The sequence below is a fragment of the Herpailurus yagouaroundi genome, unplaced genomic scaffold (assembly GCF_014898765.1).
Source record: "Herpailurus yagouaroundi ecotype Mexico unplaced genomic scaffold, PumYag 198, whole genome shotgun sequence".
NCBI lineage: Eukaryota > Metazoa > Chordata > Mammalia > Carnivora > Felidae > Herpailurus > Herpailurus yagouaroundi.
In genome coordinates, this window is record NW_024412429.1 from 27756881 (window position 1) to 27770994 (window position 14114).

Consider the following 14114-nt stretch of genomic DNA (forward strand, 5'->3'; position numbering starts at 1 on the left):
CCCGTGACCTCATGACTCCCTTCCTTACAGCCTGACGCAAGCATAGAGATTAGGATGGTTCCTGCGTCTGAGCGTAAATGAGAAGTTTCAGAGACTGCAGTTCAGTTGTGCGTTCGAGTATATTTCCATTACTTTCTTCCTTTCCTTCCTGGAAGGGGTGGGGACAAAAACTTATACTAGAGCTGCATGCAAGCACCGCCCCCGGTACCTGAGAGCAGCGCCGGAGGTAATCCAGGGCAGGCAGGCACAGGTCTGGGGACGTGGCTCCCGGTCCTGGGACACAGTCTCCTATTTCTTTACAGTCCACTTCCCCTGGCGGACAGAGATCGACAAAATTACTCTCGCCTTCCTCCTTCAACAGGAGACCTGTTGAGTCACACGGCCTTCGCTCAATAAACGTCTACTGAAATAACCAGAAAAAGTTACCCCAAGCTCTGCAACCCCGGAGACAGTCCTTTCTCCCCTCTGCACGTGTGCATCTTAAACACGGTTGGGATCACAGCGTGCATCTAATTTTGTTGGGAATATTCCATTTTGTGAGTCTCCTTTTCAGTAAGCAATGGACACTTTTTCTGGGTTCTACCACAGTACCCACGGTGGCTGGACGCTGTTGTTTTGTACCTGGACACCCTGTAACTCACTTCACTGTGCCCCTGCTGCTGTCGGTATGACTCTGAAGCTTGATGATTAAGGAGAATCCTGGCGACAAGCCACATGTTGGGCTGGAATGAAGCGCCAGGCCTCTCTCTGTCTGGAAAAGAACCCATCGGCTACCAGTGCTCAGCACTACATAGTGATGATAAATAAAGGCTCTGGGATGATCTAAACATCTGGGGCTTGGGGACTGAGACGACTGAATTGAGTTGAAATGATTTTTCTTTCTTTTTATTTTTTTGGTGGTATATATCTAGAGATTTCGCAGATCTGTAGAGGGCATCTAGATTTTCTATAGGTAAATACTAGTCGTGGGGCGCCTGGGTGGCTCAGTCGGTTAAGCGGCTGACTTCGGCTCAGGTCATGATCTCTCGGTCCGTGAGTTCGAGCCCCGCGTCAGGATCTGTGCTGACAGCTCAGAGCCTGGAGCCTGTTTCAGATTCTGTGTCTCCCTCTCTCTGACCCTCCCCTGTTCATGCTCTGTCTCTCTCTGTCTCAAAAATAAATAAACGTTAAAAAAATTAAAAAAAAAATACTAGTCGAGGATTATCATTCTTCTCATGCAATGAATCTATTCACATAGTTTTAGTAACTTTGTTCCACTGACACCATAATTGTTTCCCATTGTCTACAAGGGTAGCAACTAGCACCCTTGCCCGGGGGTAAACAGACCTAATTACTAGGCATTAGTTAAAATTCAGACAAAGAGGCATGTTTCTCCTTTAAAAAGAAGAGATAAACACTTGTATTTTAGATCAAGGATCACCCTTTTCTGTACAGGTTAGACAGGAAATACTTCAGGCTTTGCAGGTTCCCTTGTTTTTGTAACACCTTCTCAAATCTACAGACAAATGACCATGGCTGTGTTCCGATAAACTTTATAAAATAATTTTTTTTTTTTTTTTGCCAATTGTTTGCCAACCCTCGGTTTGGATCAACACACTTCACAACGTGAAAACACAGCATAGATCAAATTCATGTTGAATAAGCCAAGCGGGAATTAAAAATACGTTCGTTTCTTAGCCTGTTGATCACAGTGAGCCGTCCCGAAGTTTTTTTTGTTGGTTTTAACCAAGGCCGCCGCGGTACACATCCAAGTCTATGCAAGTGGCGCCCCCTGGAGTCCGGGGCCGTCCACAGCCAGCAGGGCTGTACTGGAGGCACCTGAGTACCCCCCAGGCTCCATGCTCCGTACAAATAACTCCACCTGATAATTCACAGAAAAAACCATCCTCCTTGTGCATCCTGATAATTCTGCATCTCCATTTGCTGCCCTTAACTCCCCTCCTTAAGAGAAAATCTCACATTTGTGACATGCTGTTAGGCATCTCCCCTCGAGTGGAGTTTCACAGAAGTTCAACAGGTCCAAAGGTCCAACGTCAATACTTTCTCCTCTCCTCCACACCTAACCTGCTCTCCTTTTGAATGTCCTAACTCTGGGCAGCACCAGCCTTTGTATGAAACGTGGGGAACGGGAGCCATCCTCGGGTCCCCCTCCCCGAGCCCCCATTCCGTGACAAGCCCTACAGACCCCCACCTCTGCCATGTGCTAGAGCCAACTGCATTCTCTCCACAATCCGCCTGCCCGCAGCTTCTCGCACCCACGTATGGGGAGATGCGCCTGCCAGAGTTTAGGGCCTAACCGTGCATGTGACTGGAGTACTCTTTACTTAATAACCCTCCCCGCACATTCTGGATTCCTTGACTTGGCACGCGGCACCCTTCACAACTGCCCTCTTCCTTTCTTTCCGACTGATCACCCACCATCCCTCTTATGTGCGTACCTTCAGTGTACTTTGTCTTTAGGAAAGTAAACCCATGGCTTACCCCACCAAGCTCAAATGTCACCTCCCCTTTGAAGCTTGCACCTAGCCCCCGCTACCAAACATCTGTCTCAGCGGCTTATTCATTTCAGCTTACGTGTCTTCTTTTTTTTTTTTTGGTAGCCTCCATGAAAATATTCATCTTACTGAATTGTAACAATCGATTTATATGTGTTTCCTAGAAGAGCCTGTGAGCGTCTCACAGGCAGGAACCTCTCCCATGTTTTATTCATCTTTCTATCTTCACATAGATGTGCCCACATGGCAGGCACTCAACTGTTCACTGAATAACAGAATAACAGTCATTATGACTCTTCAATGAAATATAAGACTGTGACATAATAGCAAACACATATACTGGTATCTGCTCCCGGTTCCTGGCACATCGCTCCTAAAACCTTTGTAACTTCCCAAGTGACAAGAGCACTAGAAGCATCTTTTGTTCTCATATTAGGTCTTTGACTCCAATTCCTGACACAGAGCTCCTACAGCCTTGGAATTTCCTGGGTGGTAGGAATATCTATTGTTCTGATTGAGGCAACAGCCGGTGGGCTCCTGGATGTGGACTGGTCACCAGAAAGATCGAGCCATGACTAGAACATCCCCTTCCTAACTCCTAAACAGAGTTAAAGATCTATCATGCCTACGTGATGAAGCCTCCATAAAAATCCCCAAAGCATGGGGTTCAGAGATCTTCTGGGTTTGTGAGCACATCTACATGCTGGGAGGGGAGCACACCTCAACTCCGTGAGGACAGAAGCTCCTGTGTTTGGGACCCTTGTGGACCTTGCCATATGTATCTCCTTTGGCCGTTCACCTGTATCTTTTATTATATCCATCATATGATAAACTGGTACACGAGTTCCCCTGAGTTTGGTGAGTTGTTCTAACAAATAACCAAATCCAAGGGGCAGGGGTTATGGGAAGCTCGTATTTGTAGCCGAGTCAGAGTTGTGGGTAACCTGGGGACCTACTTGTGCTTGGCATGTGAAGTGGGGGGCAGCCTTGGGGGACTGAGCCCCTGACCTGTGGAGTCTGCGCTAACTCTGGGTAGTGTCAGAATTGAATTGGATTGTAGGACACCCAGCTGGTGTCGCAGAGTATTACGTGCTGTGAGGGGCTGCCCCCTTCCCCCATCCAGTATTGGGAGTGTGGTAGTCATATGGGAACAAAGGAGATACGCAGGAGTGAGTTTTTCTCAAACAAAAGCTGAATTTTCTACTACCTAATAAAAGATGCATACTTTAAGTTCTTCTTATGATTAAGATTATTTGGCTTCTATTTAACATACAGCAGAATTAAAAAAAAAAATCGTATGCTGTGCTTCAGAAGAAATCTTCCTCTGAAGCCCAATTTGTAACATCAAGAAGCAAGTGGCTGCGATGGTTACCCTTCCACTCAGTCCTCTGTTTCCCAGGGTGTATGTAATAATAGAATAAAGCATATATGATAAATAATAGACTACAACAACAATGGTCTACAGATCAGACTTGTTGCCTTCAGGCGCTATCCTGAAACTTGCATTTTGTTCCTGGTCCCTAAAAAAAAAAGGGAGCGTGAGTGAAGTCACCTCGTTTCTCTGTGTCCAGTTTTCTTGTGCAAAGGAATTGTGAATTATTGAGCAAAAATTAAAAATATATATATATATTATGGACTTTATATTGCCCTTACTTAAATTGTTCTTAGCCTCCATGTCTCAGAGCACTCCAGGGCGAAGTTCTCAACACTTTAAGATTTAAGTTCCTTCTAAAATTTCTGGTTTTAGGAACTGCTGGCAGAAACTAACTGCCCTCCCCTCTCATCCCAGGTAGCTTGCGCTTCATAGCAACCTGCTACAGCAGGTCGTGTTGTATAGCAGGACTCTACTTTGTTAAAGTATTGCTAAATTAAGCAGAAAATCAACTTAGTAGACTCTGACACCCACAAGGCCTCAGAGAAGGGGGACTTTGACATTGCAGAGAAATTTTATGATTAGCAAGGCCCAGGGGAAGGCATGCTTGATTTTTTTTTTTTTTTTTTTTTTTTTTTTTTTTAGGAGGAGCTGGGAACTCAGGTGGAGGCCGCCAATTATGGGACATCGAGGATCGTAGTTCCTGCATCGGGGCAGTTACTGAACACAGTACCGAATATTCTGAGACTCAAAAAGAAGTTGGAGCAAAATAACACATAGATTGCAAACGTGCTACAAGAGTGTCCCGTGAACACGATGAATGACAGCAACCCTGGACAGAATCCAAGCTGCTTCACAGTAAGCTTTCTGCTCCTGAGTAGACAGCACACTGCCATCTGCATATCGCCCAGGCTTGCTTGCTTGCTTGTTGCCAAGCTTGTTCTTGGGCCTGTCTCCGGGCCCTTCCACACAAAGTCATCCAGGACGGGGCCCCCAGCTGTCACGAGGCATGGAAAGAAGACCCCACTTACCCAGTCCTTTGACAAACTTCATAAGGCACATGATGTAACTCGTGGCTGCATTGGCGAAGACCTGGATGTTGTCGGTATTGAGAAAAGCTTCAAATACATCAAACACCGGAGCTTGGCCTTTTCCTGAGGGGAGGAGGTTGTAGAATTGTAAGAAAATGAAGTCTGTACCCTTCAGGCTGTCCGTACTCTCAGCATCTTCCATGGGGTCTTGGAAAAGACCTATTGGAGGAAATCCCTGGCCTTTTGACGGAGCGCACAGCACTGTCTTTCTCAGCTTTGCCTGCAGGGGGAGCTGCAGGAAGGCTACAAATACCAAGACCTCGGTAGACAAGAGATGAGGGCAAACAGCTGAATGCAGGGCTGAGGCAATGTGTGAGTCTACAGGGTAGTGAAACATGCGGGCCTCTGGGATTCTCTTGCACACACAATTATAGGGAAGGGAAGGTTTTAGAAAAGCCCTGATGGCGTATTCTGATTGACTCATAACTGTGCAGAAAAGAGTTCACAGGCTTGAGACTGCTATTCTTAGAAGGCCTGCTTTGCAAGAGTTTTCCTTGATTGGTATCTGGGAACTGGGTTCTCAGAATATTCCCGGGCAACAGTTAACTGATAAGGGTGGTTCACGGTGCCTAGACTGTGCAAACAACATGGTTTATTCCGAACACTTGCTTTCCTTTGGGGAGTCTGGGATTTTGGTGGGTGCTAGGTAGAGGGTACCCATGTGGCTAGCTCTTAGCTGGGTCTCTAATGGGCTTTGCTGGGAAGAAACAGCCTCATGTTGCTGCATTTTCACTACTGGGGAAGAGTATGCTCTGTGGGACCCTCATGGGAGGCAGAGAGCACATGAAACCTGCACAGGGATGTCCCAAGATTCTCTGATTTTTTTTGCTCTGATCCTCTGGCCTGTCCTTAGTATGTTGCCATGATAAATCTCGGCTGTGAGCCATGTAATAAATCTGAGCCATGCAACAAGACTTAGTATAACTATAGGCTGAGTCCCATGAACCCCTCTGGTTGGTTTCTGAACGTATCAGTAGTCTTGGGGACCACGCACTGACAGAATACCCATGGTTGCTGGGCATGCTCTATGGGTCCCCATCCATTTCCAGCCAAACCCAATTTCCTTAACTGGGATTCTACTACATGATGATGCTTTCCTGCTTCTTACTAGCAAGTGAATACTGTTTTCCTTTTTGGCTTTAGGAATGAACTCAACACAGATAGGTGTAACTGAAACAACAAACAGGAGTGTCAGTCTTCTGTCTAATCTGTCCATAAGAGCAGGGCCTGATTCATCATGCTCAGGGTTCTTGGCCTGCTGGCAGAACTCAGAACGTGTGTCCCTGCTCTACCAGATTGTTCCCTGCCGGAAAAACATGGCTGCATGGCAGTCTTCCCTATTGCTCTGTTTCTTTAGATAGCATGAAAACTGACATCAAGAACTAATGCTTTATAACAAGAATCATCCACATACACTTCCCTCTCACTACCCTCACTTAACAGAGGACTGGAAATGCTACCCAGAGCAACTAGGCAGGAAAAGATAAACTACAATGCACCCAAATCAGAAAGGAAGAAGTACAATTGCCCGTTTGTAGATTACGTGGTCTATTTTATTTAGAAACTCCTCAAGACTCCACCCCAAACTTTAGAACTCATAAAAGCGTTCAGTAAAGTTTCGGGATACGAGACGAACAGACGTTCTTACCCATGGAGTAATCACCAACCAGATACTCCTTCACTTCAGACTTGTTCCCACTGTGCACCGTTTCCAGGGCACTGAACAAGGACCTCCATCCTGACTGGATCTGGGTGGAGCACACTTCAACCAGCTCGCCGATGGATGTGACAACCTGGCGGAGGCAAAGGAAGTAGCACTTAAAACTTCTTCCTTACAAGCGGCAGGAGAATTTCTGGAAAGGGGGATACGCTTCTCTGGTCCCTATATCTGGATCAGTGCCAGTGAAAAAGAAAAACCAGAATTCAGCCAAACTCACTCAAAAATCTACATTAGCAGCCACATTGCATTAATTTGCATTCTGCTAAAGACTTACATTGTTGAGCAACTGTTCACATGCCTGTTAGCCATCCATAAATGTTCTGCTGTTTTTTTTTTTTAAATTGGGTTTTTGTCTTCTCATTATTGACTTTTTATTAATGAGTTATTAGAGTTCTTTATGTATTCTAGATTCAGGTCTTTCCTGGGGCGCCTGGGTGGCTCAGTCAGTTGAGCGCCCGGCTTCGGCTCAGGTCATGAGCTCGTAGTTTGTGAGTTCAAGCCCCGCGTCAGGCTCTGTGTTGACAGCTCAGAGCCTGGAGCCTGCTTTGGTTCTGTGTCTCCCCGTCTCTGCCCTCCCCTCGCCCCCCGGCTCATGCTCTGTCTCTCTCCCTCTCTCAAAAATAAACACACATCCAAAAAAAAAAAAAAAAAAAAAAAAAGACTATTAGATTCAGGTCTTTCCTGAGATATAGGATTTATACATATTTCGAAATAGTTTGGCCTTGTCTTTTTATTTTTTAATGGTGTCTTTTGAAGAACACGTTTTTAATTTTGATGAAACCTAATTCATCAATTTCTCTTCTTATGGATCATGTTGGTGTCATTTCTTTTTTTTTAATTTTTATTTTTGAGAGAGAGAGAGAGACAGACAGACAGCATAAGCAGGGGAGAGGCAGGGAGAGAGAATCCCAAGCAGGCTCTGCGCTGTCAGTACAAAGCCTGATGTGGGGCTTGAACTCACAAACCGTGAGATCGTGACGTAAGCCTAAGTCGGACGCTCAACCAACTGAACTACCAGGTGCCTTCATGTTGGTGTCGTTTCTGAGAAATCTTTGCCTAACGCAAGGTCCCAAAGATTATTTCTAGTAATATTCACCATATTAGTGTGCATTTTGCCTGACATCAATACAGCCACCCCAACTCTTTCATGGTTACTATCTGCATGGCGTATCGTTTCCAATACTTGCAATCTGTTTGTGCCTTTGAATCTAAAATCTGTCTCGTCACCTGCATATTATAATATCTTATTGCTTTGTCCAGTCTAAGAATCTCTGCCTTTTGATACTTTTAGTCAATTCGTGTTTTCTAACATCTTTGAGACATAAATCACATACCATAAGATCGACCCATTTATACTGTGTAACTTTTTTTTTTTTTTTTAGCATATTCAAGGAGTTGTGCAGCAATCTAATCAGTAGTCTAATTTTAGAGCATTTTCATTACCTGCCTGTGTCCACCAAAGCCAGCACCTGGGGACAGTCATCCTTCCCACCCAACCCTACCCTCCACTCCAGGCAATCCTTGGCCTACTTTGTATCTCTACTGATTTGCTTATTATCGATGGACATTTTACATAAATGCAATCATACAAAAGTGGTCTTCTGTGACTGGCCTTTTTCATTTAGTGTAATGTTTCTAAGGTTCATCCATGTTGTAGCACAGATCAGAACTCATTTTTTTTTTACTGCCAAATAATACTTTATTATATGGAAATACCACATTTATCCATTTATCAGCAGATGGAATTTACGTTGTTTCCAACTCTCTGGCTATTATGAATAACATTACTATGAATGTTTGTGCCTAGATTTATACGGATATATATTTTCATTTTTCTTGGGTATGTACCTTTGGAGGAACTGCCAGACTGTTTTCCATGGTGGTGCATTTAACCTTCCTGTCAGTAGCACATGGGAGTTTTGACTTCTCCACATTCTCATCAAAAACTTAGTATCTTTTATCTTGGAGTCATTCTAGTGGGTTTGAAGTGATATCCCATTGTGGTTTTGATTTGCATTTCCTTAATGACTAATGACATTGAGCATCTTTTTGCCAATACATATTGAATGCTATTATTAACGATGTCTTATTTAGGTCTGTCATTTTATTATTTGTTTTCCACATATAATGTGATTTGTGTTCCTCTGTTCCTCCTTTACTGCCTTCTTTTGTGTTAAACATGTTTTTTTTCTTATATGAAATTTATTGTCAAATGGTATGGAATCCTTTATCTACTTTTAATTTATTATTTGTGTTATTCTCTTGACTGTTGCCCTAGGGATAATATACATCCTTAATTCATCACAATATTCTTCAAGTTAATACTGACATAATTCTGGCAAAATCTAGCAAATTTGCTTCTAAATAGTTTCATTTTCTCCCCCTTTGTTCTGTTATCGTTATTTATATTTTTATATTTAATAAGTCCAAAAATAGAGTGTCAGACTTAGCGCTCTAAACATTATTTTTAAAACAAAAAGAAAAAATACATAGATCTTTTTATATTTACTCACATAAGAACCATTTCTTCTGGTAAAACTGATTTACTATCTTGTTACCTCCTTTCAGTCTGAAGGAATTCATTTAGTATTTCCTTTTTTAAACCCTTTATTTTTGAGAAAAAGAGCGCACAAGCAAGGGAGGGGCAGAGAGGGAGGGGGACAGAGGATCCAAAGGGGGCTTTGTGCTGACAGCAGTAAGCCTGACGCGGGGCTCAAACTCATGAACCATGAGCTCACAACCTGAGCTGAAGTCGGATGCTTAACCGACTGAGCCACATTTAGTATTTCTTTTTTTTTTTTTTTAATTTTTTTTTTCAACGTTTATTTATTTTTGGGACAGAGAGAGACAGAGCATGAACGGGGGAGGGGCAGAGAGAGAGGGAGACACAGAATCGGAAACAGGCTCCAGGCTCCGAGCCACCAGCCCAGAGCCCGACGCGGGGCTCGAACTCACGGACCGCGAGATCGTGACCTGGCTGAAGTCGGACGCTTAACTGACTGCGCCACCCAGGCGCCCCTAAGTATTTCTTATAGGTCTGTTAGCAAGAAATTCTTTCAATTTTTGTTTATCTGAGAATGCTTTTACTTCATCGTTATCTTTGAAGGGTAATTACTCTAAATTATTCACTGACCTTTTTTTTTTTTTTTTCTTTCTTCCAGCACTTTCAATAGATCATTGCATTATCTTCTGGCTTTCATTCTCTCTGGAAAAGCAGCAATTAATCTTATTGTAGTAATGAACTATTTTTCTCTTGCTGCTCTCAAGGTTTTGTCTTTGAGCAGTTTGACTATAATGTATCTACTGTGGATCTCTATGTATTGATGCTAATCGGGGTTCCATTATTTTTTGAAATATGTTTTCTCACCCTTTGTCTTTCTCATCTATCTCTGAACTCCCATGCCACGTAAGCTTGATATTTTCCCACAGGTCTTCAAGGTTTTGTTTCTGGTCAAACAATCCTCTCCAATCTTTAGAATGGATCATTTCTACCAATCTACCTTCAAAGTTCACGAATTCTTCTGCCATTTCAAATAGTTTTCATTTCTTTAGACTATTTTTGAGTCATTGTCATATTTTCCTTTCATTCTTTGAACATATTTATAATAGCTGTTCTAAAGACTGTCCCTCACCTCCAATATCTGGGCTCATTCTAAGTCACTTTCTGTTTGTTTGTTTGTTTGTTTGTTTTTTTGCCTCCCCTCTCAATGTGTCACTCTTTTTTTGTCTCTTTGCATGTTCTTTTCTTTTTTTTTTTCCTGTAAATTTGACATTTTATATAATAGAGTGTAGCAATGCTGAATTCTGATTAATTTTTCTGATTTTTTTTTTAATAAAGGGTTGGACTTACACTGTGCAACATCTCTTCCTATGTATGAGAAGCCAAAGTCTCTGGCTCAGTTTCTTTTTTTTTAAATTTGTCACGTCTTAGCCTTACTATCTCGTATTCATCCCCACGTCTGCATAGGTTAGTGGTCAGCTGATGAAGCGGGAAGAAGTTGTGCTCAGATAGCTCTCTTCAACCAATCCATGTGTGTAGGTTGAGGAAAATATTCCAAGGCTAACCAGTTTTCAAGTTTCCCTGGTTTTTACCTACTGATGGTATTTGTATGGTCTATCTTACACCATGTTTCAGTCAGCCAGAGATGTGCAAGGAACTTATCTAGTCTTTCTATTAAGTCTCTGGTTTTCAGAGACTCATGTTACATTTCCTTTTTTAAATTTTTTTTAATGTTTATTTCTGAAAGAGAGAGATAGAGCATGAGTGGTGGGGGCGATGTAGAGAAGAGAGGGAGACATAGAATCAGAAGCAGGCTTCAGGCTCTGAGCTGTCAGCACAGAGCCCGATGTGGGGCTCAAACTCACAAACTGCTAGGTCATGACCTAAGCTGAAGCCGGATGCTTAACTGACTGAGCCACCAGGTGCCCCCAAGACTCATGTTACGTTTCTTACCGGTTCACTGCTCGCTGCAACCTTAGGCTAGCAAAGTTGCGGGGTTCCCCTGTTCGCTTCCAAATGAATTCACCACGTTCAGTTGCCAAACCAATGGTCTTTTTTCATCTTCTTCAAACCAAGTCCATCACTTATAGGAGAAACACTGATGATTTTCCAAGTTAGCTCCACACTGGTGAAACTCCTATTCTTGCCAATATCTTGAGAGCAAGGGTGATGGGTATGGTCTTTGCCAGGAAGTCAGGCACTTCCACTGTTCCCAACCAAAGTTGTATCAGAAACTATTTCTACACACAAATGCTACTCAATTTGTTGTCTGTCCTTGGTCAGTCTCTAGAAACCTGAAAGTGTTGCTTTTGACAATTTTGTCCTGTTTAATACTTGATTTTTGTGAGGAAGATCCGTTAACTTTTTCATGCCACCGTTGCCCAAATCCCTCCTGTCCTAAATCTTCCTCAACATATTTAAGCATAGTTATTATTTTTTATTATTTTTAAAATAATTTACTTATTTTTTTAATTTACATCCAAGTTAGTTAGCGTATAGTGCAACAATGATTTCAGGAATAGATTCCTTAATGCCCCTTACCCATTTAGCCCATCCCCACCCCCCACAACCCCTCCAGCAACCCTCTGTTTGTTCTCTATATTTAAGAGTCTCTTATGTTTTGTCCCCCTCCCTGTTTTTTGTTTTGTTTTTTTTTTCCCCTCCCTGTTTTTATATTATTTTTGCTTCCCTTCCCTTATGTTCTTCTGTTTTGTATCTTAAGGTCCTCATATGAGTGAAGTTATATATTTGTCTTTCTCTGATTAACTTCACTTAGCATAATACCCTTTAGTTCCATCCATGTAGTTCCAAATGGCAAGATTTCATTCCTTTTGATTGTCGAGTAATACTCCATTGTGTGTATGTATGTATGTATGTATGTATATACACACACACACACACACACACACACATACCACATGTATGTATATACATACATACATACCATATCTTCTTTACCCATTCATCTCTCAGTGAACATCTGGGCTCTTTCCGTATTTTAGCTATTGTTGATAGCGCTGCTATAAACATTGGGGTGCATGCGCGCCTTCGAAAGAGCACACCTGTATCCCTTGGATAAATATCTTGTAGTTCAATTGCTGGGTCCTAGGATATTTCTGTTTTTAATTTCTTGAGGAACGTCCATACTGTTTTCCAGAGTGGCTGCACCAGTTTGCATTCCCACCAACAGGAAATAAGAGATGCTCTCTCTCTCTCTGCATTCTCACCAACATCTGTTGTTGCCTGAGTTGTTAATGTTGGCCATTCTGACAGGTGTGAGGTGGTATCTCACTGTGGTTTTGATTTGCATTTCCCTGATGATGAGTGATGTTGAGCATTTCTTCATGTGTCGGTTGGCCATCTGGATGTCTTCTCTGGAGAAGTGTCTATTCATGTCTTTTGCCCATTTCTTCACTGGATTGTTTTTTGGTTGTTGAGTTTGATAAGTTCTTTATAGATTTTGGATACTAACCCTTTATCTGATATGTTGTTTGCAAATACCTTCTCCCATTCCATTGGTTGCCTTTCAGTTTTGCTGATTGTTTCCTTTGCAGAAATTTTTATTTTGATGAGGTCCCAATAGTTCACTTTTGCTTTTGTTTCCCTTGCCTCCAGAGACATGTTGAGTAAGAAACTGCTGTGGCCGAGGTCAAAGAGGTTTTTGCCTGCTTTCTCCTCAAGGATTTTGATGTCTTACATTTAGGTCTTTCATCCATTTTGAGGTTATTTTTGCATATGTTGTAAGAAAGTGGTCCAGGCTCATTTTTCTGCATGTTGCTGTCCAGTTTTCCCAGCACCATTTGCTGAAGACACGGTCTTTATTCCATTGGATATTCTTCCCTGTTTTGTCAAAGATTGGTTGGCCATACGTTTCTGGGTCCATTTCTGGGTTCTCTATTCTGTTCCATTGATATGAGTGTCTGTTTTTATGCCAGTACCATACTGTCTTGATGATTACAGCTTTGTAATAGAGCTTAAGTCCAGGATTCTGAGGCCTCCAGCTTCGGTTTTCTTTTTCAAGATTGCTTTGGCTATTCGGGGTCTTTTCTGGTTGCATACAAATTTTAGGATTGTTTGTTCTAGCTCCGTGAAGAATGCTGGTGTTATTTTGATAGGGATTGCTAAGCATAGTTATTTTAAAGTCTGTCTCTGATAATTCTGATGTCTGGATCCCTGGCTGAGCATGCACGCATGTGTGTGTATTTTTATTGTTTTTCTTTTTGTTTTCAATGACATGTTATTAACTTTTTAAAAATATTTTACTTTTATTTTTGAGAAGGAGAGAGAGAGAGAGAGAGGCAGGCAGAGAGAGAGGGAAACACAGAATCTGAAGCACGCTCCAGGCTCTGAGGTGTAAGCACAGGGCCTGATGCAGGGCTCGAACTCATGGGTCGCGAGATCATGACCTGAGAGCCAAAGTTGGACACTTACCCGACTGAGCCGCCCAGGTGCCTCAACATATTATTTCCTAATGAGCCTGATTAGTTTTTGATTGAATGTAGACACTGCACATGCAAATCAAGAAGTAATCTGAATCCTTGGGATGACGTCATCTTCTAGCAGAGAGGTATTCTGCACTATGGCTGGCACTAGAACTCTCAGTCATTCATCTCGTGTTAGGAATTGGGATTATTCCCCGTTATGACTAGTCTGTTTAAGTTTCACTCCTCCTCCTAATACGTCCCCCTTTCCCCTTCACGGTTCTGCCCCGAGAGATCAGTGTTTCATTAAAGACTCTAATCTTGCTTAGTTTTTCAGTCTTTTAGCTTCCTCTTCTGAGATTCGGGGATTCCAGTTCACGGAAAGTAGTCTCAGGCACCAGGTACAGACTCTGGGTATTCTTTTTCTCCTAGATACTGGCCTCATAGCTATCGAATACATAGTTGTACTCCAATGCCTTCCAGTGATTGAACAAAAAATTTTTTTATCCAACTTT

The 14114-nt window shown here is 42.5% G+C and overlaps 1 protein-coding gene across 1 annotated transcript in view; it reads right to left on the reverse strand.

Moving 5' to 3' along the window:
- Nucleotides 1-14114, reverse strand: part of ARFGEF3 (ARFGEF family member 3) — a 183433-nt gene that overhangs the window by 25440 nt on the left and 143879 nt on the right. The window contains exons 25-27 of the mRNA XM_040448631.1: nt 6607-6751; nt 4899-5021; nt 209-312 (exon numbers count right to left, since the gene is read on the reverse strand). Coding sequence (XP_040304565.1) covers nt 209-312; nt 4899-5021; nt 6607-6751 — 372 coding nt within the window. The remainder of the gene's footprint in view (nt 1-208; nt 313-4898; nt 5022-6606; nt 6752-14114) is intronic.